This window comes from Chenopodium album, chromosome 27 (genome assembly GCF_948465745.1).
Source record: "Chenopodium album chromosome 27, dcCheAlbu1.1, whole genome shotgun sequence".
NCBI lineage: Eukaryota > Viridiplantae > Streptophyta > Magnoliopsida > Caryophyllales > Amaranthaceae > Chenopodium > Chenopodium album.
In genome coordinates this window covers 3,183,436-3,206,908 of record NC_137860.1, presented here as the reverse complement: position 1 = coordinate 3,206,908, position 23,473 = coordinate 3,183,436, and the positions used below count along the sequence as shown (strand labels likewise).

Below are 23,473 nucleotides of genomic sequence, written 5' to 3'. Positions count from 1 at the left end.
ACAACATTTGTTACTTTAACAGGAACTTGGTTTGTACCGCGTGGAAGCCCAAAAATGCACCTCCATTGTTCAGGGCACAACGGTAGCTCCCTTCCATCTCCCGCAGTGAGAACCTTCTTCTCGGGATCAATCCTTCCCATAAGCCAGTAATAGAACCTCCGATCAATCTTGGTTGAAGGCAGCTTCACCAAGGTCCCAAACCCACAATCCTGCAACAACTCTATTTTCTTCTCATCTATTTTCATTGACTTGATAAGATCAACAAAGGCACTGACTCGACAATTGAAGTTTGCTGGCTGCAACAATTTGGAAAAGTACACTTCAACAACCACAATTCCAGCATAAATTTAAATAACAGATTATATCGTTCATAAAGGTTATCTTCCAGCTGCAATTCCTCAGCTGTGTTGCAACTAACAGCCCTCTTTTCTGGGCAGTCTCACCTAACGTCTGCCCCGTTTGTCCTCCAATAACAAACTACAAATAAACAAACAACAAAAATAAAAAACAAAGTAACCAACTGACAGCCCAACTGACAGTAACAGGACAATTCATTTACATAATAACTCTTCCAGTACCTCATCCATCGTAGTATCTTGTTCTTCAATTACTAAAGGCCTCTGCACTCTTTTCACAACTCTAGACTGAGGGGGTAGTGGGGGTCTAAGAGGGGGTCTCTGTAGGGGTCTCTGAGGGGGTCTCTGTGGGGGTCTCTGTGAAACTATTTTTTGCTTCTTATCAGTGTGCTTAGTAACAAAATACTGTGACTCCACCTCATAGTCACCACCAAACAGATCATCCTCAACGTACTGTTGTTCTTCAACTTCCACCTCATAGTCAGCATCATTGGAATCATCATCCCCTCCACTGAATACTTCGTCGTAGTCATTTCCTTCTCCATCGACATCCTCGACAACAGGCGCTTTCAGCTTCCTTTTCTTGCTTTTCACTTGTTCTTCTGCTTGTTTACTAGATGAAGCAGCAGACGTACCACTTCTAGTCCTCATTGTATGCTTCAGAGTACACTGCAAAATCCATACAACACACAGCCAAATAAATACATTTTTTTCTTCTACATATATACTGCGTAATTTGAAATCAACTACATGCTAACTACATACCCCCCCCCCAATTACTTCTGAATCCTACAGAAGTCTCATTCAACTGCTCCGACATCACTAACTACATTACACCACACGCGAACAAAAAAACTTGAATCAATGTACTACTTTGGAGGAAATAAAACTCTTTATCTGTCTATAGCTACATACTAAACAAATTCATCATATATACCAAACCTAACAGTTCCATGGTATCAAAATGCTTCAAAATGGTTTATACATGCTTCCAAATAAGTACCAACAAGGAACAACATGATATCTCAAGTCTATTCATAATGGTATCAAACATATAAATTTTTGGTATCAAAAACAGATTATTTGGTATTAACAAACAACCAAACAACTACAAATACTTCATCTTCAACCAATTTATAATACATTATAAAAGGAATTCAACAACTTCTTAAACTTCAAGCAACATACTTATCCTGAGTAAATCAGTTGCAATGCATACTTATGATATCAACCAACATACTTATCCTGAGTAAATCAATTGAAATGCATGTAACTTCCCCAAACAAAATAGCAATAACCTTTACCCATCATACACAACAATATAAATGCCATAGTACATAGATTTAGACAGTTTCACAAAAGATAACAATTTCCCAACATGTAAATTTCACATACATTTCAACAATTTCAAACAACCACAACAATTTCAAACAACCATAACAATTTTCCCAAAATGTAAATTTCACATACAATTAAACAATTTCAAACAATACCACAACAATTTCAAACAAGCATTACAATTTTCCCAACAATTGATACTACAATCGACAAATAAAGGGCAGTATTTCAATTAAAACCATAAATTTTGACAAATTGAACACAAATTCAAACCCTAACTTTTTACAAAATCATCACAAAAACTTAACCAAATACTACTACACAAACAAACATCAAGATGTCCAAATAGCAAACAAAAACAACATTTCATTCAAAAATTATAAAACTAGGGTTCATACTTACATTAGAAAGCGCGACAAAATCAAACTGCCCTTCTACACAAACCCACAGACAAATGCTCCAATTTTTGCTTCAATTGAAACCCAAGTCGACGCTTAATTCGGAACTTCTTCTCTGCCAACTTCTTAGCGGTTTTTTTTCGCCTCCCACTCTCACTCCTTCAATGGGTTTTTAAGTAACTGGTTTTCTCTCTCCTCTTTTACAGGTTATATTTTCAAAATTTTTGGAAGTTTTTTTTTATTTATTTAATAAACAAAACGTGTGGGTGGGAGTGGGGGACCACACACTTTCCAGAACCTTTTCAGAGGCAAAATGTGGAATTCCACATTTTGCCTCAGTTGAGTCACTCATGCCTCATTGCTCCAATTTTATGCCGTACAAAAAGTTTGTGCTTTGTCAAAAATCATAGCAAATATTTCAGCTCATCTATTGTCCCGGTATCCGATCCGAAATATACGAGTAACAATCATAGAAAGTGAATAAATAATGGTAGACAACGTAAACTCTCATACAAGTCTTTATGGAAGAAATCAATGAAAAACCCCTCGTAGTTATCCACCGTTTACCCTCCTTTTCATGCTTCTTCCACCACCGCCTCGCCACCCATTTCACTCTCCTTGACCCCGTTGCCATCATGGGCACTGACTCCTCCGCCGTCTAATTTTACTTAAGGTCCGACGATAGTGGTGCACGTGCTCTTGTCTGCATATGGGCATCTCCGTTAAAGAAAGACACCTTAGATTGCCTTCCTTCTTTGGAGCTTGTTGTGGTTGCTTGCGCAGGCTACAACCATATCGATCTTTCAGAATGCCGCCGTCGAGGGATCCTTGTTGCCAACGTTGGTGATGTATTCTCCAACGATGTCGCATATTATACAGTTGGAATTCTACTTGATGTGGTTCGTAAGGTTTCTACTGCCGACCGATTAGTTCGGGCTGGGATTTGGCCTCAACCAGGGGAATTCTCTCTTGGCTCTAGTGTGAGTGGTCCTCATTAATTAATTTTTAATAGCATTCATTATTATTAGAGCTAGTTATTGGATAGGGTAGCCCAATTAGTGGCGGATCCAAGATATCATGTAGGGGTAGCACCATACTAGAAACTAAAATTTCTATTAATTAGAATTTAAGTAACCTTTCTTCAAGCAATGATTTAGATGAAAAATATCGAAAATTTACAATTTGAGTCTAGAATTTTTTTTACAAGTGTGTAAGAATTAAACCAAAAAAAATATAAAAAATATTTTTATTCAAAAAACAAAAATAACTTAACTCTTTGGTATTGAGGTATTGTAAATTTGTAACTATTAATACTTTGTGTCACAATTGTTCGATTCATCCCTAAATAATTTATATTTAGCCTTGCTTAATCTATAAGGTAGAAGAAATTGGTTTCTAAGATAATTGATAAAGTGGAAGGGGTTAAAAAAATAAAAAAATAGAATAAGACAAAAGTAAATATATGTAGGCTAAAGCAAAAGAATAAAAGTTAATGTGTGACGTATCGAACTTGCAACTTGTCAGTCATATCTCACCATCAACCCAATTCTACCGCTGCGACAATAATAAAAATATTTACTTTTGTAAAATTTAATAATTAATATTAAAACAAAAGTTTTCTTTTTTAAAAAACCAGGGGTAGCACGTGACCCCCCTAGTTCCTTAGTAGATCTGTCAGTGAGCCCAATGATAATAGGGTCAGGGTCAACCTTAAAGGATTTAATGCACAGAGCCTTAATGGACAGGGTCTTTATTGGGTACGGTTAATACAGGGCCAAATTGTTTTTTAATTTAATTTATAAAGAAAATAGATAATGTAAAAATAATTACATAGATAAATTGGTATTCATATATATTTAATAATGGTTTTGTCCAATATTTATTTTAATTGATATTTTGTTGGCCCGGCCATTATCGACCTACTATTAACTCGCGACCCGCATTGGCCCGACCCAATATTGACCCTATAAAATATGACCCTCTTTGACCCGGTCCGCAACGACCTTGACCATATCCGCCCAATAACCAGGTCTAGTTATTACTAATATTTTTTCATGATATGCTTATTATTGGTATTTTGTTTTATTTTTATTACTTTTACTTTTAGAACATTCACTTCCGATGATGATAGCTCTATTTTATAGCGAAAGGTAAAATAGTGTAACAGTAAAAAGTACGGTCAAATAAAGGGTAATGAAATAGTGTAATAGTTAAAGCGGATCAATTAAAAGAAAGAGTGGAGGAAGTATATTATGCCATTTAATACTATCTAGCTTGATTCTTGAAAAAAAAAATATTAGCTTGAACAAATTTGGTAAATACTAAACCGTTTGTTGCATCATTATATTTGAGTAAGTCTTGTATGTGGTTAGCCACATGGTATGGCCACATTGATTTATAAGAATAATCATTATTTATATATATATGAGTAACCCTATTTGTTCATAAGAGTAACCTCAATTCTTTAAAGTAACTCCAAATCATAATATGAATAGTGTCAACTAATTTAGAAATATGTAACCCATTTAATTTTTTCATTCAAGTAAACCCTATTTTTTGTTGGACATTTTGTGAATAACTACCTTATAAAGCACTTTTTTTGCGAGAAACCACCTAATAAAAAAAATGTTGTAAGAAATAAACTACCTTATAAAAGGATAAATGTTGTAAAAGACTACCCTTGGTCGAAAAATCATCGTTAACTTTTATTTTCCGGCGTTGATCATGTCACGTGCCAATTAAGAAAAAAGGAGGGAAAGGGTGAATTAAAAGTCACGTGATTGGCACGTGATGTGGTCACCGCCGGAATTTGAAAGTCAACGGTGACTTTCCGATTAATGGTAGTCTCTTACAATGTTTACCCTTTTATGAGGTAGTTTCTTACAACGTTTTTTTATTAGGAAGTTTCTCGCAAAAAAGTGTTTTATAAGGTAGTTTTTTACAAAATGTCCTTTTTTGTTTTATATATTGAAAGAATGATTCCCAATATGTAAGAGGGTAACCCCTTTTTTCATTTAAGTAACCTATATACGTCAAGGTAACCCCATTTGCTTATTACCGTAACCCCTTATTATTTAAGTAATTGCCTTATTGTGAAGTGGCCACACCATGTGACTAGCCACTTATAAGAATTTGTGTTTTAGTTTTATTTTGTATATACTAGTATTAATTAGATTAATGTCAATAACAGATACGTGGAAAACAAATAGGCATAGTCGGCCTTGGAAGCATAGGAACATTGGTTGCAAATCGACTTATATCATTTGGTTGTACCATTGCATACAACACTAGGGAGAAGAAACCCTCTGTTACTTTTCCCTACTATGCCAATGTTTATGACTTGGCCATCGACAGTGACATTCTCATCCTTTGTTGCTCGTTGACCGAACAAACTCACCATATAATCGACAAGAAGGTATTGACTGCTTTAGGAAAGGATGGGTACATCATTAATGTTGGCCGAGGGGCTCTAATCAACGAAAAAAATTGGTGCAATCTTTGGTGGAAGGCGAAATTGGAGGAGCTGGTCTTGATGTGTTCGAGTATGAGCCTAATATTTCGAAAGAGCTATTTGGTTTAGACAATGTAGTTTTATCTCCTCATCGAGCTGCCTTTACTCCACAATCCTTTAAGGCTGTCGAAGACATTGTTATGGAAAATCTGAAAGCCTTCTATTCAAACAAGACCTTGATCACTCCTGTAAGATTGGAGTAGACTATATTAGCAATAATATTTATCTAAGTAACATCAATTTGTGTTTTGTTGTTGTTTTTTATAGTGCAACAGGCCCACTAGGGCAAGGATATGAGAATCAATCTTACGATATCTTGTAATCAAGAGGGAAGCTTTAATAACTTGAGCAATCCCTCAATTTCAAAGTAGCATCAATTTGGGCCAACACAATGATTGGGCTTTTCAATCTTCTTCTTCTTTTTTTTTTATTTTTTTTATTGATAATATTGATATATGTTAAAGAACAAACCTCTCAAGTGTCACCACATGTAAGTGTCCCACATTGGTTGAAACTAAGGGGCTACTCCTCCTATTGCCATATGGTTTTGGGATGGAACCTCCTTTGGTCTTGTGAAGTGAACTCTCTCTCTCTTGATTTACGGGTGCGGCCTAGGCCCGCGTTTATCATGGTATTAGAGCCAGGCCTACAGTTTAGGACCTTTAATGGCTTAAGTATATTGCTAGGCCTATGGTTTGGGACCTTTAATGACATTAAGCTGGGCAAAATTGAATTGGATCAAGTGATCCTTGAGTTAAAGGGACCTTACATGTGAGGGGGAGTGTTGAAGAATAAACCTCTCAAGTGTCACCACATGTAAGTGTCCTACATTGGTTGAATAAGTAAGAATTATAAACACTTTATAAGGCTAAAGGGGTACTCCTATTGTCATATGGTTTTGGGATGGAACCTCCTTTGATCTTGATCTCTCTCTCTCTTGATTTACGGGTGCGGCCCAGGCCCGCGTTTATCAATATATGTTCATTTGAATTGTTTCGGATTTTGTTACAGAAATAAATAAATATTTTAAACTATAAATTAACTATCAATATAATAGATACGATGGATAGGTCTCCCTACACCCAGGGGCGGAGCCAGGGGGGCTGGTGGAGGCCCGGCCCCCGTGGCCCAAACGCCAATTTCAGTAGTCGTTAGAGCTGCCCCCCCCCCCCCCCCCCCCCCTCTTATAATACTACTATATAAATTAAATGTTAACAAGTATATCTATGTGGTGATCTTAGTTCAGTGGTTGTAGAATTGTGAGGGTGGTATTTCACTGCAAAGATCCTAGTTCGATCCCCACTTATTTCTTTTTGCACATTTTTTTATACCTTTCTTTGATTCATTTATTTTTCCTATATTTCGTTTTATCCTTACATCTTTCATCTAATTAGTTCTTTGATTCATTTATTTTTCCTATATTTCGTTTTATCCTTACATCTTTCATCTAATTAGTTTTTCCAATACTCCATTTTTTTAAAAATTATTATTAACTCTTCTTATTTTTACGTACCAATTCATTATTTCATGTTAATCCAATAACAACTCACATACATGATACGGTTTAGAGGTTTATATTTGTGTCGTTCTAAAGTCAAAGGTTTTGAATATTGACCACCAAACTCAAGCAAAATGTAATTATATGTATAAAAAAAAGACGGAGGGATTAGTAAAAATACGATCAAAGGGTAACTTTTAATAGTGCACAACCATAAAATTTTGCAATGAAATAATCTATCTATACTTAGTATTTAAAAAGTATAACCAAGAAACTAAGAAAGACACATGTCCCCATCCATTCTATTATACTTTTCTAACCATAGTGCCACATGTCATCTTACACTATTAATTATTTATTACACCATTTTTTTTTAATTCTTTCATTAAACCTATACTTCATCTCTTCATCTTATTCTCTCCCCTTTAATTATTCAACCTTTTCCTATCCTCTCTTTAATTTTAGTATTTCCACCTTCTATTTAAGCCTCTTTTTTTTAATTAAAGTTCCAAAATTTTAATTTCTTAAATCATGTTTCCGATTACATATTATAATCTATAATGATTTACTGATATTTCCTCAGTTATCTCTCAATACAATTTTATATGAATAATCCGTGCATTGCACGGGCCAGAAGGCTAGTTAATAATTAATAATTAATAATACAATACTATTTAATAATACAAAGTATAAATTTCGATCCCCTCAAGTTTAAAAACCTGGCTTCGCCCCTGCCTACACCCACTTACTTCATTTGTTATTAAATATCATGGCTGTGAGAGGGTCATAGTGGAATCCGATAAGTCATCATCAGTCGTCTTTGGAAATGTGCTACATTGCCTACATACCTAGCTATTTCACTAATTTTTCTCTCAGTTTGTTTCATTGTTTTAGGGAGGGGAATAGGATAGTGGATCAACTTGTCAATATAGAGGTCATTCACGAAGAGAGAGTTCTTTATTTCCATGTGTCTCCAATCAAAATAAATTAATAATCTTCTAAAGGAGGATATAGTTGGTGTGGCTTGTCCACAGTTTGTAGCTAGACTTTTGTTTTTGTTGCAAGTTTGATAATACGTGTAGTTTATGTTTTTTAAAACCGCTAATTTAATGTTATTGACAGTTCTTGTTTAAGAACCGCTATTGTCGTTAGCGGTTTCAAGCAATACACACTCAAAATCAATCCTACGTAGACAGCAGATTGAGAGTTTGTTTTAAGACCAACACAATTGAAGAATTTATTTTTATTTAAGAGTGATTGTGAGAAATCACTCATGAACAAATAATGAAATTTACTTGATTTTTCATTTGACGCAACAAAACAATAGTTGATGGATCATAAACACAGGCATTATTACGACAATTGAATATTAAAGAATATGTATTTGTCATGACTCATGACATATTACTTTTGGAGAAAATGTGTCAATGAAGTTTGACTATGCTTTGAATCACATGTCAACGGATGAATTCTTATATAAGCTTGCAGGTAGCCTTGGAACTGGGATTGCTTCCAACGGAGTTCTCATGTAGGCAGCAACTCCTGGCTTCTCACTAATGTCAATGTCCTCACGTCTAACCCCGTTTGGTGGGTTCCAATCGAAATGGTGCAATAGATGACCTAAGGTTGATGTAACCATGGTTATGCCAACTTGTGCCGCGGGGCATTTTCGTCTCCCCGCCCCAAACGGTAGCACACGAAAATCATGACCCTTTATATCTATATCCTCCTCCAAAAATCGTTCAGGTCGAAACTCGTTTACATCACCCCAGACATTGGGATCACGGCCTAACGCCCACACATTTACATGGACAACAGAGCCCTTAGGGACATCATACCCACCAATTTTAACATGGGTCTTGGCCTTGTGAGGTAACATTAGAGGGGTTGGAGGGTGAAGTCTTAGGGACTCCTTGGCTATTGCTTGTAAGTAGGGAAGGTTAGAGAAGTCTGCTTCGGTCATGATTCGTTCACTCCCAATTATGTTGTCTAATTCTTCTTGGGCTTTCTTTTGTACTCTTGGATTTCGAATTAACTCTGCCAAAGCCCATTCAGTAGAGACAGCAATTGTATCTGAACCAGCAATAATTATATCCTGTTAAAATTCAAAAATGCAAATTATTAGATAATATATATACATAATACTCCCTCAGCTCCATCTTACTATATAATTCTTATTTGTGTTTTTTCACGATATATAAGAAATAGGATGAGAAAGGGAATGAAGTAAATAAATTAAGGTAAAAAGTACTATAATAGACAAATGTTAGAGAGTAGAAAGTGAATACGTACATAAAAAAAAAGGTGAAAAGTACAATTATAGACAAAAGTTAGAGAGAGAAAGTGGAAAAAAGTACAAAGCAAGAGTCAAATTCAAGGTTAAGTTTAAGAAGTATAAATAGAGTTAAAAAAAAAAAGTGTGTAATGGTCTTTACATACTATCCAAACATAGAAACAAGAATAACATTTTGAGATGTCAAAATAGGAATATAGGAAGTATAATATGGGACGGAGGAAGTACAACTTAATTTCGTCATATTTGGAAAACTAATACACTTCATACAATTTTCATTTTTACCCACTTTCTTGCAAACAAAAATTTAAATCTCATATCTTAATATAATGTAGTTTGTGTGCGGCTGGTCAAAATCATCCGAGTAACCCTATAACCGAGTAACTTCAATAACAGTAGCAAAGTAACCCCCAAAGCATTATACTAAGCCAGCCAGCCACATATAAAAGTTGGTAATCTAAATGTGCTCCCTTAAAATTTATTTTGTCACCAAGAAGTATTGTAAATGAGACACCCCAATTGCCAATTCCCCCAAATATTCAAAATTCAAATAATGTAATGTTATGAAGGAAGACTACATACCCAACAAAGTGAAAATATAATGTCTTCACTTAGATGATACGCATCCTTCAAGGCAAGCAAGGCTTCAAGTAAGTATTGCTTTGTAGTTGAACCATCTGTATTTTCGGAATTTCCTTCAGCTTGCTCTTTGATCATGTCTCTAATGAATTGGTCCTTTCGATCGTTGAAAAATTTATCGTCAACAGTTTCTTTGTTGGGAGATGACAACAGCCAATGGAGCCATGGAAGGTACTCGGCGACGAGGTTCGTCCTTTTAGATTTCACCATTAGACCGTTTATTATACTCTTTAATTCCATTCCTGTGGAATCTACCTCACCTTTGGAATTTATAAGCCTCTTTCCGAAAGTTAGCCTTGAAATATTGTTGAATGACAATATCTCTAGGTACTTTCGTATGGTGAGGGGCTTACCTTTGTTTACTGCATGAACAAGAAACGAGCATAACAAATTATTAGTATATGTAAATGTCAACTATTACCTTTGCTGATTTTATTTGCTGTGTCATTTTTCAAAAAATAACACCATAAGATATGATAACTAGATTAATGCCCCTATCATGTACTGGAGTAATAGTCGATCTTTTTCCATTAATTAATTTGTGATATAATATATATTTGAAGCAACTCATGTGGAATCAACAATAGTCGATCTACATCACTGTCCCTAACTTTAACTTTAAGTACACTAAAACAAAAAAACTTACCCTGTATTATACTTCTTACTTTCTTAGCATGGGTTGACCATAGAAAATCAAATAATCAATTCTTTTAAGTAGTTAAAAACTAGTCTAATGTCTAATGTCAAAAAAAAAAAAAAAAAAAAAACAACCTTGTCTTATGTCGAAATCATCATATTAGGAGTACTAGATTCTTTACAAAATGCGTGTCGTAAGAAAGACAATTTAGGAAATAAGTCAAAGCACCAAGATATCTCAAAACTCTTTGAACCACAAAGATATTTTGGCTATTTCGACAAACGTCAAGAATAAATCACGAAAATTAACCAAAACAATGTCATACCAAGTAGTTTAGAGCTAATACATACCAGGATTAGCGCAATCGTTAAAGATTGACTCGATCATGGCGTTGACTTCATCCTCTCTAATGGGCCTTTGGGCTCTAAGAATCTTTGGGTTAAAAAACGCCATAGTACTTGCCTTCCGAACCTTAACATAATAAGGCCCATAATCAGCCCAAATAAATCCTACATCATTTCTTGTAACTCTTCCTGCTGCTGACCTATGCCTATTAGCCAAATCATGATCATGCTCCTTCAAAACTTGCTTTGCTAGCTCACCATTTGATACCACAATGTTTAGCTCCGACGCGAGCTTGAATGAGATTATAGGGCCGTAGGTTTGCGCCCATTCATGGAAGCACCTACACCGGACCGGCTTTACGTCGTAAATGTTACCTATGACCGGCCACGGCTTTGGACCGGGGGGTAACTTGTACCGGAAGCGCTGGAAGATATAATTAGCTAAAACAATCAAAATAATAGATAATGAGATGGTTAGAAAGAGAACCATGATTTTAAATTGATGATATAGCTTGTGTATAAGTAAAGATAAATGCGGAGTTTTAGTTTCTGATAATTTGGAGTAGTTCATATATTTAAGAGTATTAGTAATTTAGTGTGCCACTATCTTACCCCCAAATATCTTATCTTTGAATTGTACACGTTTTTTTTTTCTTTGTTATATTATATTCGGTAATCTTATATTCCACGTATTTCCTCTCTTTTCTTTTCTTTTCTTTTTTTTTTTTATTTTTTTTTTCCGTTTTCGTGTGTGTGTGGGGGGGGGGGGGGTGGGGGGTAGCAATATCTCCTTTGTTAATTATTTCGGTGTTTTTAATACTACCTTCATTTCATTTGATTTGCAACTATTTGACACAAAGTATATAGAAAAAATGTCTAATCGTTGCAAAAAAATATGAAACAGAGGTATTTATTAAGTATTACACTTTGATCTGAACATAGTTTTAGGCATTTTTTAAGCCAGTTTTAAGCAATTTAGTTGACTTGAATGGGGCAGTTAGAGTGTTTAAAAATTGTAAAAGAAAGATAGTGAAGTTAATAATTTATTATGAAGTAATGAATGTGAGAAGAAAAAAAATAATAAGAAAAGGGAAGTTGTCAATGGTGCTCTTAATTCATTTTCCTCAATGATAAACTACAAAAAAAATTAGATTATCTTTGGTAATCAACTATTTGTATTACTAATCTAATGGTGACATTAATAAAATTAATCTACAAATAGAAGCCTAACCATAGTTGACAAAAAGGCAAATTGACTAATATACCCTTGAAAATAAGATTTTCCTTTATTTTTTTTAACAATGAAAAAGAACAAAAAAATAACCTACCAGACCACTCCAATCCTCCACCTTGCCCAACGCCCAAACCTGATCCACCTGCCCCCAGCGCCGACCACTCCCAGACCACCCTCCCCCGATGGCCGACACCGGCGCCAATTCCCTACCCCTGTAGTGACGTCTCCCTTTCCTCCCTCCCGGATTCCCCACACAAAACCCATAAAATCCCTAACCGTAACCTCCAATTAAGCAGCCTCGACCTCTGATCCATTGACAGCCACCCCAGGCGCCACTTACCGATCGAAACCCTAGCTAAATACCGTCGACCATAACCCCCCTTCCAGTCACCTTCAATCTATGCCTCCAGTCACTTGTGAATTTTTATTTCACCTTCCTAATTTGAAAGTTAGGTCCAATAATCACTATATTTAAATGTTCTACTAATCAAAAGCTAGCCCCAATCTCATTTCTAGGTGATGAAGATACATCTGCAATTAAACAAAAACAAAGACTAATCCACAAATTTATCGCACATTTCTCTAATTTGAGATGGTGTACATTGGTGTTGGTGGTGTTAGCGGCGTCGTGGAAGAGAGAGGAAATGACTGCGACGGTAGGAATAGGGAGGTTTAAGGTTCGCGGCATCCAGGGAGAGGGGTTCAGTTTGGCGCCGGGGATGGGATCTTGGTAGTAGCGATCGGCGCCGGCCTAGAGCTAGGCGAGCAGGGGTGGCGAGGGGAAGGAGTGTTGTGGCGGGTTTTTGTTAAAAAGGGGTATTTTAGGGATATGTTTTTTCCCTTCCTTTTAAAATATTAACCATAGTTCATATTCTTTTAAAAAAACTGAACTAATAACGTTACCATTGAATCAATTTTATAAATTAATTATCCGGGGTGTCAAAAACTTACCCACACTACTACAAAAACATGAATATAGATAGCTTAAAACAAGATATATATATATATATATATATATATATATATATATATATATATATATATATATATATATATATATATATATATATATATATATATATATATATATAAGAACACCTCAAAGGTGTTCTTCAGATGGGGTACCCTATAAAGCCTACAGAACACCTCTTTAAGGCGTTCTATATCTATTGGGCGCTTCATATTTAAGGTACAAAGTGAATAAAAAACAAGGAAAAGAGAGCTGTCATCTTAGGAAAGGCGCTCTATAGCTAATAATAATAATAGTAGTAATAATAATAATAATTATAATAATAATAATATTATTACTATTATAGTACAAATTATTGTTATTATTATTATTATATATAATAATAATATTTTATACGGAGTACAAAATAAATAAAACAACAAATTAAACAACTTACCAATAACATTATACGTAGTATTAATTAAAATAACAAATATTTGAATTACAATAACTAAATTTTTTACAAGACATTTACATTACAAATTCTATTACTTTCTCTCTCTAACCCCATCCTTATTAAATCACCGCCTCCACCGCTTCCTTCTTTTCTCAAGCCTTGCTCGCCAGCAATCGGCGTCTTTATCCTTGCCATCGTCGGCGAGCCTTGTTTTATTTAGCTTGTGTTTATTTTTTGCTTTCCTTTTAGTATTTCAACAAAGAAACAAGGCAAATCGCTCCGTCAATTTCTTTGAGGTTTATTTGAGTATTCTGGTGTGGCCGTCGTTAGTGTTTGTTTTGCAATTAACCAACAAAACAAGAAGCCAAGGCTAGTCTAAACGCCGCCGTCGAAACGAATTTCATCAACCATTTTCCCGGCGGTAAAGGTGAAGTTAACGTTAGGGTTTTCCTCCCTTAATTCGAGGGTTTTAGGTGAGGCGGTTCTTCTTGTGTTGGCCTTTGACGGCTGATCTTAGTGGTTGGTTCTTAGTTGGACGGTGAGGTTTTTCTATAAATCTTCTTCTACTTGACTCACTAGCCTTTTTTTTTTTTTTTTTTTTTTTTTTTTTTTTTTTTTTTTTTTTGCTTTGGCTAGTAGTTGTAGTTGTTGTTCTTAGTTTGGTTATGTTAAATTATGTTTTCCTTAGATATGGTAGTTTTTTTTTGTGTTCTTGTTTTCGACTTTCAATAACGGCCCTGCTATTGCTCTGGCTTTATGTCTTGGGTTGGTTTTACTTATGGTAGCTCTAGTTATGGAGGTTGAAGGAGTGTTGTTTTTGGAATCTTGCTGGCGAGTTTTGCCCTTAGGGGATGCAAGATTGTTTACAATCTTGTTTGTTAGATTGATGGTACCTTTAATTGCCTTCTTGGGGTATGACTTAGGTTCCCTGGGGGAGTTTCAAGAATTCGGGTACGTAATAAGAGCTCTCGAATTGAATTACCGGCTTCCTTTGTTGGTAGTTTTAAGAGCTTTCTTGGTTTGGTCTTCCAGGGAGTGGTGTGGTTGTTTGTGCAGAGGGAAGGGTTACCCTACATTTGGAGTTTGCAGGAGGAAGGGGTTGTTGAGGGGGAAGGTATTTTGGCTTATCCTGTTGTGTCTTGGTTGTGGGATGATATAAGTATTCATTCAGTTACTTTCATCCCATTATATTGTTAGTCTTTGTGATGACAAAGTCAGTCATCACTGTTAATCGAAATCTAGAAAGAGGCTCCCCATCTTTAACGTTTGGGGTGAGCAAAGTCCTTGTAACACCCCCGATTTACTAATTAATAATAAACAAGAATTAAAGGAAAATTAACGATCTTTAAATAAAATTGCAGAAGCATACACCTAAATCGAAGGTATTACCGCCACACTCACAACCTGTCGAGTGTTAAGGCTTACAAAAATCTCAATAATTACAACCCAGTAAATCTAAGTGAGCTATTTTTACAACTTCACAAACTCGTTATAACATACTAATCGAAACACTTGAGCTCCTTTAGCTACGATCACTTCATTAACCTGTTTAGAAAATCTTGACTGCTCACCATTAAGGACAAATTCCAAAATAGATCGTCGCAGGGCCACCATATGAAAAAGACATGGCCGCAAACACAAGTAGCACAACAAAACAACACACACGTCAGCAAAAAGCTGAGTAATCACCACTTATCAAGATATTATGATAAATAATAAATTAATTAATATAGTAGCTCACTTTAAAATGTAGTTCAAATCTACATTACACATTGTACTCTGAAAATAACATTTGTCAACTCAACCTCGAATAATAATACGAATCTATACTCAATTAACTCATATATCCCATAAGTGTGCCATGCTCTTTTTTCTATACCTAGCCTTGGACATGGGTAATTCGAATAACAAACCAACAAGTATAAAAACTTGAATACTCTCAATAACCAGAGTAACACCATAAACCGGACCACATACGGGTCAATTCCCACTGTAGGGGACCATTAAAAAAAATAAATAATAAAGATTGTACCTCATTCTTAACTCATGATTATCATCTCCTTACCAACATGCCAAGGACTAAGGTCTATAACGCCGAGCCTCAAACCAAGAACAAAATAATAATTTCTCAACCTTTTGATCTCATACTTGATCAAATAATCATTCACAAACTAATAGATTATATCTCAACAATGGCACAGATTCCCAAATAACATAACAATTCGATTTATAAATATCTCAACTCTTAGGGTAATAATACTAGCACCCAAAATAATCAAATCTCAACCCAAAAATAATACTCTGTATTAATAATCCTAAAACCTGGATAAAACAATACTCCCTATAGAAACAACATAAGAAACCCTAGAACTTATAACACAATCAATAATACAATACAATAATAAGACAATTTAATCACATATTACGACATATTAACAAATACATATACGAAACTTAATTATACAAATCGTAAAATTAACACATAACCGTACAAAATATAGAACAAACATCTCAATGAAAATTCTAGTGTGATTACACATAAAATAATACAATCAAATTAATCAAACATCTCCAAATTGATACAGTGTGATTACCTTTCGGAAATAACTGACCAAATATAAAAGGAACTTCTTGATTGCTTGATCACAGTTTATGCGCACGACTCCAAACACTTTGCAATAAAAAGTAATTGGTTTGATCAAATGATGATCATGGATTGCCGCATGATATTTATATTGAGAAGGGAATTGATGAAGTTTGAGCATAAGACAATTATTAGGGCGTGTTCGGCGCTAGCTTCGGAGTAGCTTTTAGGTAGATTTTAGTGGTTTGACTTAGCCAAACCACTACTTAACAAAAAATGTGAGTGTTTGGTAAGGTAGTGGTTAGGGTAGCTTTTAGTGGTGGAGGTAGCTTTTGTGAAAAGTTAGAAAAATTAGCTTTTGAAATTAGAGGTAGCTTTTGAGGAAGCTGTTGAAAATTTAATCTATAGTTTTAAAAATAAAATATTGATTTTTATATGTAACAGCTAGTCAACCGCTACTTTACCGACACTCATATCTAAATTATTTATCTTCACAGCTAACAGCTTGTTGACAGCTAACACCTACCTACACAGCTAACAGCTGCCTTCACAGCTACAGCTACCTTCACAGTTATATTTTGCCGAACACGCCCTTAAACTAGTGGAAACAAGTTTGCAGAGGTCAAAGATTAGAGTTTTAGAGAAGGTAAAACACGGCTGCACATACGGAGATATATATATATATATATATATATATATATATATATATATATATATATATATATATATATATATATATATATATATATATATATATATATATATATATATATATATATATATATATATATATATATAAGATAATTTATAATGTATAGGATAACAAAAATAGAGTATAAAATAAGATTCATAAAATAATTTAAAATATATTATTTAAGTCATAAAATATATCTGATAAAATCTTAAAATATTCGGGTATTACAATCTACCCTCCTTAAAACAAGTTTCGTCCCGAAACTTACAATAAAAAAAAATAACTTGTAAATTTGAAAGAAAGTAAAACATAATCAAACTTTTCTCTATAAAATATATAGTAGATTATTAAAATAATAGGGGTATTAAAGTCCTCCATTTTCTTGCACTCTTTGTTGGTATAGTTGTTGCAGGAGGAGAAATAGTATTTCAGTATACAGTTTGTCATGGTGGAGTCATTAAGAAAGATGACTCCCTTGGTTTTTTTCCTAGACTCTTACACTACAAGAAAAAGGTGAATTAGCAATGGCCAAAGTAGTCGCAAATCCGTCGCAAAAATCGATTTGCGACGGATTTGCAACTACTTTGGCTTATCACTAAAGACCTCGTCGCAAATCCATTTTTGCGACTAATTTTTTGATAGTCGCAAATTTAGCGACAGATTTGCAACGACTTTGCAACTAACATTTAGCAACTAACTTTAAAATTTTAGCAACTAAATCACTGTCTGTCGTAAAACATTTGCGACGAATTAGCGACTACGGATACCAAGGTTTAAAGACTACAGAGACCAATATTTTGTGACGGATTAGCGACTACTAGACTGAAATTTTGCGACTACGATGATGAATTTATTTTGCGACGAATTAGCGACTACGATACTAATTTTTTGTGTCAGGTCAGAGACAATGAGACCAATTATTTTGCAACTAACCAATCAGTCTATAAAATAAATCTGCAGTCGCTAAATTTTTTGCGATTTGGAGACCACAGTTTAGCGACAACAAATATCAATCACAATAAATAAATAAATAAATAAAATAAAAACCCCAAAGCATAAATTCAGATAACCAAAATGTCAATTTTATTCAAATATCCAAAATATTAACTTTGTATCAAAAAAATAGTCTAAACCATATGACTAATTATTTCAAAAATCACCAAGAAAATAAAAATCACATAGTTGTATCATGAGATGAGGTGACAGTAGGTGTAGGAGGCTTAGTAGGACAATAATGTTAGACAAGTGTTTTCATATCCTTCAATTTTTGTGCATAGCCATTTTTTCCTTCATCCATTTTGCCTTTTCTATCTCATGACTTTCAGCAATTTCCTTGGCATATAAACTTTATGCCGTCATTTTTTGCTTTCTTCTACCTTGTCATGGTTTTCTTCCACTATCTTCTTTAATTCTTCAACTTGAGAGCTTAGTTGAGAAATCATGGCAGGAATGGAAGATGAGGTAGTAGGGTGAGAAGTAGGGTCGTTCTTGAAGTACATTTGTTAAGCGCTCCCTAAACCGTAAACTTTTCCGTTCTTTTGCCCACCGACAACCTCTAAGTAGACTTTGTCTGAGCTAATCTCAATTCCTTTGTTCTTGTATTCCTCAAGTTTTACCATATATTCTCCCTGCATTAAGAAATGTATTAAAACTATGGTCTCAATTGTTAAAACTTAAAAGACCTAATGCATATAAAAAATGAAACACTTATAATAATACTAATGTCATCAATTATTAGTAAAAATTTCGGCAAAGTCTCCTTTGTAAATTGAACAATTCCCTCCAATAGGGTATGGCTTCAAAACCTGCTTCAATTCACATCATGCCATACCACATTAATCATTTGATTAACGCTGGCCAATTTTTCTCATCCTCCAACTCAAACACAAAAACAAATAAACAATCTAAAATATCTCAAACATTAACTTTTTTTGCTGAATGTAATGAGTTATGTACATATAAAAAGGGGGAGTAGGGATTGGCTTAGTTAGGTGTTATGTGGTAATTGTATCTTTTACTGTTCATCTGATTTATTTTACAAAAACCAATCCAACTTCCCTTATTTTCTACTTATATTTCTGATTTATTTTACAAAAACCAGCCAATCTTCCCTCATTTTCTTTACTGTTATTTTTTTTGCTATTTCTTTAGTTGTAAGAAATCGAGTTAAAATAGTAGCATTTCATTACAGAATAAAGGATAGTTTAGAGACACTATAAGTACTGTCTAATAACAGAGCATAATGCCATGTAGACCGATCACATAAAGGAGGGGAAAAATGAACAAAGAAGCAGTAATACATCACATCACACCAAGTGACAGCAGCCCATAAAATCACAGCAGCACAAACAAGTGACAGCAACCCACCAAGTCAATGCCTTAGAGACTGCTGGCCTGAAGTGACCCTATAGTATGAGTTTCCGCTTCAACGAAACACATCACTTCTCTCTGAGTTTCTAATTTCTTTAAAGTTTGCATCTTTGTTGCTTGTTGTCTTATTTTCTGGTGAGTAATATAGTCTAGTAACTCTAGTTCGTTACATGAACGCATAGATAATGTCTATGTAATTTCAGAGTGCCTCTGTTGAATAAAGAATATGTGATTACTCATGCTTGAAAATCTGATTCCAGTGACAGGATTGTATCATCCAGATAAAACTTGCTTAAAAAAAACATAACAGATTATCCAACCAATAGATTAACGTAACAACAGATAATGGATGCACTTTTAAGAGGTCAGTGATCTAATTATCTCAGAACGTAGGAAATGGAACTCCGCTCTAATATGAAATGCTTTCCACAAAAAATTAGAGACTCAAAGCTAATATTCAGACATATAGCTTCACTAGTTTAAGAGCAACGAATACAAGAAAATGTCTCAATTATAAACATACCTAAAACTTAGTTAACCAATGATCCTTAACCATAAGTGGCACCTCGGCCCAATTCATGTATGGATGGTTATAGTGTGCCTTCCAGGATTTCGAGATATTTCCGCTAACAGTGTAGTTAACAAACCTGATGCAAGAAAGATTAAGAACAAGCATAAAAAATGATAATAAGCTACTAAAATAACAAATATAGTACATAAATGAATATAACCCACCATAACCCATCAGGTGCAGCAGCTACCAACCCCAGCAAGACACAACAACAACCCGCAACACACCTTAGTGGAGCAAGACAATCCTGGAAAATCACTTTTGGGAATTGTAATATATAATCAAAGAGAGGTGAGAGAGTAGGCAGTAAATGATTTGAATTTTGATTAAAGAGTAGTGAGCTACACTCACCCTAGTGCCTAATGATTTGAGTTTTGATTAAAGAGTAGGCAGACAATGATTTGAGTATTGAGGTCTAGTTTACACTCCTCTATATGTTTGCTACTTCTCTATATGAATCATACACCTGTTAAGGAAACCGTATTCTAGATATCGTTTCATATTATTCATGTTCTGGTAATTCATCATCAATATGCACATCAAGAGCTCCTAACCTGATATGCCCAGTACAACTAATTTATGCTACGCACAACTACATATACTGAATTAAACATATAATAGATACAATTATCAGATAATTATAATTCAAAGTAGCTTAAATGAAGTCATATACTGTATACACAATCCTTTTTCGTTATTTTTGAAACATTAAAAAAAGAAGTGTTCAATCTTCATTAGGTGGGACAACATAAATAGAGAGAAATCAAAAAAGAAACTTAATCGAAACAAAAAATGAAACAATAATTGTTATATATAGTATACATCTAAACTTAATGCATCTGTGTATGATATCCATGATTTGCATATGCTTCTAGTGAAACAAGCACAACAAAACTATGATATAGATACAACTCAATAAGTTTTACCAAATCAGAGAACAAAACTTCAGACCAGCGGAAACTACATACATCAAAATATGCAGCTGCATATGAGATGGATAAGTGAAGTTAGTAAGGTTGTGTTGCTTAGAAGTAGATTATATCTTAGGCCCCTCTAAGGTTCACTTTTTGAGGGTTCTACAAAATTATACCAATTAACAAAAGATAAGCCATAAATTCCAGGTGCTTCATATACAAGGATATATCTAAAACTCAGTTTTCGAGTTCTACATGTGGGTCAGATTGCAAGAATAAACTGCACCAATTGGATTCGAATTTTGAGGCGATTCCAGTTGCAATAGTTAGAAATGGATATCTAGTAATAAGGAAAAATATTATAAAAAATAACTAAAAATATTTTATGGGGTTTTAATTCAGTCTTTGTCAAGTGGTACAACTGGAAAATCTTATAAACATGTTCTAAGCGCAAGAATTGTTTTCCTTGAAGGTTTATATAAATTCTTAGCTTTTTTTATACATTTTACTCACATAGCTGTAGCCTATTCAGTTTTTCAGTCATCTAAAACCCCCACCCCAACAACTAAGCCTTAGACCTTGGATACAAGTTTATTAGACACATTAATTGAATTATATGAACAGATTTTGTACAGGTATATTATAACTGCTTACAGTTCAATTTCATCACTACAAAAAACTTTAAAACACCAAGCCAGAAAGATTCTAACATTATAAAATCAAACAAATTACCCATATAACATCAAGGTAATTTAAAGCAGTGAAAATCAAAATCCTAAAACTATCAGATTTTTAAAAAATCTGAAACATATAGAAGCAGGTCATATATTACTTAGCACTCATTATAAACAATCAAATACATTAATCAACAACTCATAAATTAAACAAGATACCTAATTAAAGTGTTTTTCTCGGCCTATTTCTTTTTGACAGGGAGTTCTTCAAGTGTTCTTACATACAGATAACATATAATGGAATTATAGCTTCACTTATAGATTAAATAGAAAAAATAGTCGATTGATTAGGCAAAACCAAATCGAAATTGACGAAATAATTAAACACATAGTAATGAGAAATTGACAAAATCCAAAACATTTAATAAATCGTATGGATTATAGCAAAGCAGATACATATTATGCAAAATTAAAAGGGGAAATCAGCAAAACTAAAAAATTAGTGAGAAAAACCTTACCTAAGGATGAGGAAATTCGGAAAATTGTATGGGTCGATTGAAATTCACAAATAAACTTGAAGAATTAAGCAAATTTTAAGGGCAAGTTCAGCAAAAGGGCAACAAATTCAATGTTTGGGGTTCTTCAATTAAAGATTCAGGATTAATATTGAAAGAGGTCGTAGAGATTCAGCGCACAAAATTGGGGAAATTTGATATTTTCAAGCGATGTTATTAGGGTAAATTTGATACAGTATGTTTTTTGAGGAATAAAGAAGTCAAGAAGAGAATGTAGTGTAGGTATGATAGTTCTTGTTTTTTTTTGGCAGCAACAAGTTATTGTACTAAGGTTTTTTTTTGTATTTCTTTTTTTACTATTAAATTTCATAAACAGTGGTAGCAATTACTATGTTAGTTGCGGTAGTAGTTGCAAATTTTCTTACAAAAATGGTTTCAAAATAATTAACCTTAGCAACTATAATTTAGTCGCAAATTATTATAAGAGTGTCGCAAATTAGCTACTACATAGTAACTATTACAAAATAGGTTGCAAAAATTGCGACGGTTCGTTTTTTTCAGTTGCAAAAATTATTTTTGCAACTGATTATTAAGTGAGTTGCAAAAATCAGTTGCTAGTTAGCGACTGCATAGCTACTACCGCAATATCGGTTGCAAAATTTGCGACTACTAGTCTTTTTCAGTCGCAAAAATAATTTTTGCGACTGATTATTATGGTAGTCGCAAAAATTAGTTGCTAATTCCCCTTTTTCTTGTAGTGTTAGGTAGTTACGGTTTCCGATCCCTGGGAGTAGAACGATGTCGCGGGTCTTTTTTTCGTCAACAGTGTGCATTCATCTTTTGGTTGTTTCAAATCTCAACAGCTTCCATCACAAATTTGGATTCATGGGTTTGCAAGTTTTAGTTTTCTTCCCTAACTTCAACCTGCATTCAAAGTCCATCTCAAGTTTTTTTGGCTAATATTGGTAGAGAACTGGTAAGTTTCTCTTGGTGTCCCAGGCTCCAAAGTTTACGGCGCGACATTCGACATTATTGTTTTTAAGTTTTCCCTTTAATGTTTGTTTGTGTGGTTTGATGTATTTGGCTGTTTTAGTTTTGTTTAGTTCTTATAGGTTGTAATTATTTTCACTTTTTATTTGATAGCTCTTTTGTAAAAAAAAAAAAAAAAACCTAATACAAGTACATTAAGCCGATTGTGTCAAGCCTCTATTGTCAAGCAAGTTTTAACGCTAATATCTGTACAAACATATAACAACAAATGATTAGACTATAATTTCAATGTAATTTAAAGTGAATTTTATACACTTCAATCATTGAATCAAGTGCTCGCTGGAAACCCATAATCCACCCAAACAAATATATAGATATTAATACAATTTTAATTAAGACATTACATCTCATCCCACAAGAAATCAAAGTAAACGAACCCAGTTCATAATGTCACTCATATATGTTTAAACAAAACAATTAAAGAAACTAAATATAAATAATGAAGAA

The 23,473-nt window shown here is 34.0% G+C and overlaps 1 protein-coding gene, 1 long non-coding RNA gene and 1 pseudogene across 5 annotated transcripts; 1 reads left to right on the top strand and 2 right to left on the bottom strand.

Moving 5' to 3' along the window:
* The first annotated feature begins 2,526 nt into the window (after window positions 1-2,526).
* LOC145621349 (glyoxylate/hydroxypyruvate reductase HPR3-like) lies at window positions 2,527-5,992 on the top strand (annotated as a pseudogene). Its single transcript, XR_014108396.1, has 2 exons — window positions 2,527-3,072; window positions 5,283-5,992. The product of XR_014108396.1 is annotated as a glyoxylate/hydroxypyruvate reductase HPR3-like (transcript).
* A 2,385-nt stretch (window positions 5,993-8,377) lies between these two features.
* Window positions 8,378-11,708, bottom strand: LOC145619521 (cytochrome P450 98A2-like). Its single transcript, XM_081674231.1, has 3 exons — window positions 11,021-11,708; window positions 9,977-10,395; window positions 8,378-9,196 (listed from the first exon to the last, which is right to left on the bottom strand). Exons 1-3 carry the CDS (start codon window positions 11,583-11,585, stop codon window positions 8,552-8,554), a joined length of 1,629 nt encoding a protein of 542 aa, XP_081530357.1. The 5' UTR covers window positions 11,586-11,708; the 3' UTR covers window positions 8,378-8,551.
* A 6,950-nt stretch (window positions 11,709-18,658) lies between these two features.
* LOC145621309 (uncharacterized) lies at window positions 18,659-22,208 on the bottom strand. Of its 3 annotated transcripts, none has more exons than XR_014108382.1 (4): window positions 21,980-22,208; window positions 20,038-20,120; window positions 19,826-19,949; window positions 18,659-18,740 (listed from the first exon to the last, which is right to left on the bottom strand). It is a non-coding gene; the product is annotated as an uncharacterized LOC145621309 (long non-coding RNA). The 3 variants fall into 3 exon arrangements; XR_014108381.1 differs by having other exon boundaries at window positions 18,659-18,737; XR_014108383.1 differs by lacking the exon at window positions 20,038-20,120 and having other exon boundaries at window positions 18,659-18,737.
* Between the last annotated feature and the right edge of the window lie 1,265 nt (window positions 22,209-23,473).

Coding starts and splice junctions, on each gene's coding strand:
- LOC145619521 (XM_081674231.1), bottom strand. CDS start 11,585: ATGAACTACTCCAAATTATCAGAAACTAAAACTCCGCATTTATCTTTA. Junction 10,396..11,020: donor TAACGATTGCGCTAATCCTG/GTATGTATTAGC, acceptor TTGTTCATGCAG/TAAACAAAGGTAAGCCCCTC. Junction 9,197..9,976: donor TTATATTTTCACTTTGTTGG/GTATGTAGTCTT, acceptor GAATTTTAACAG/GATATAATTATTGCTGGTTC.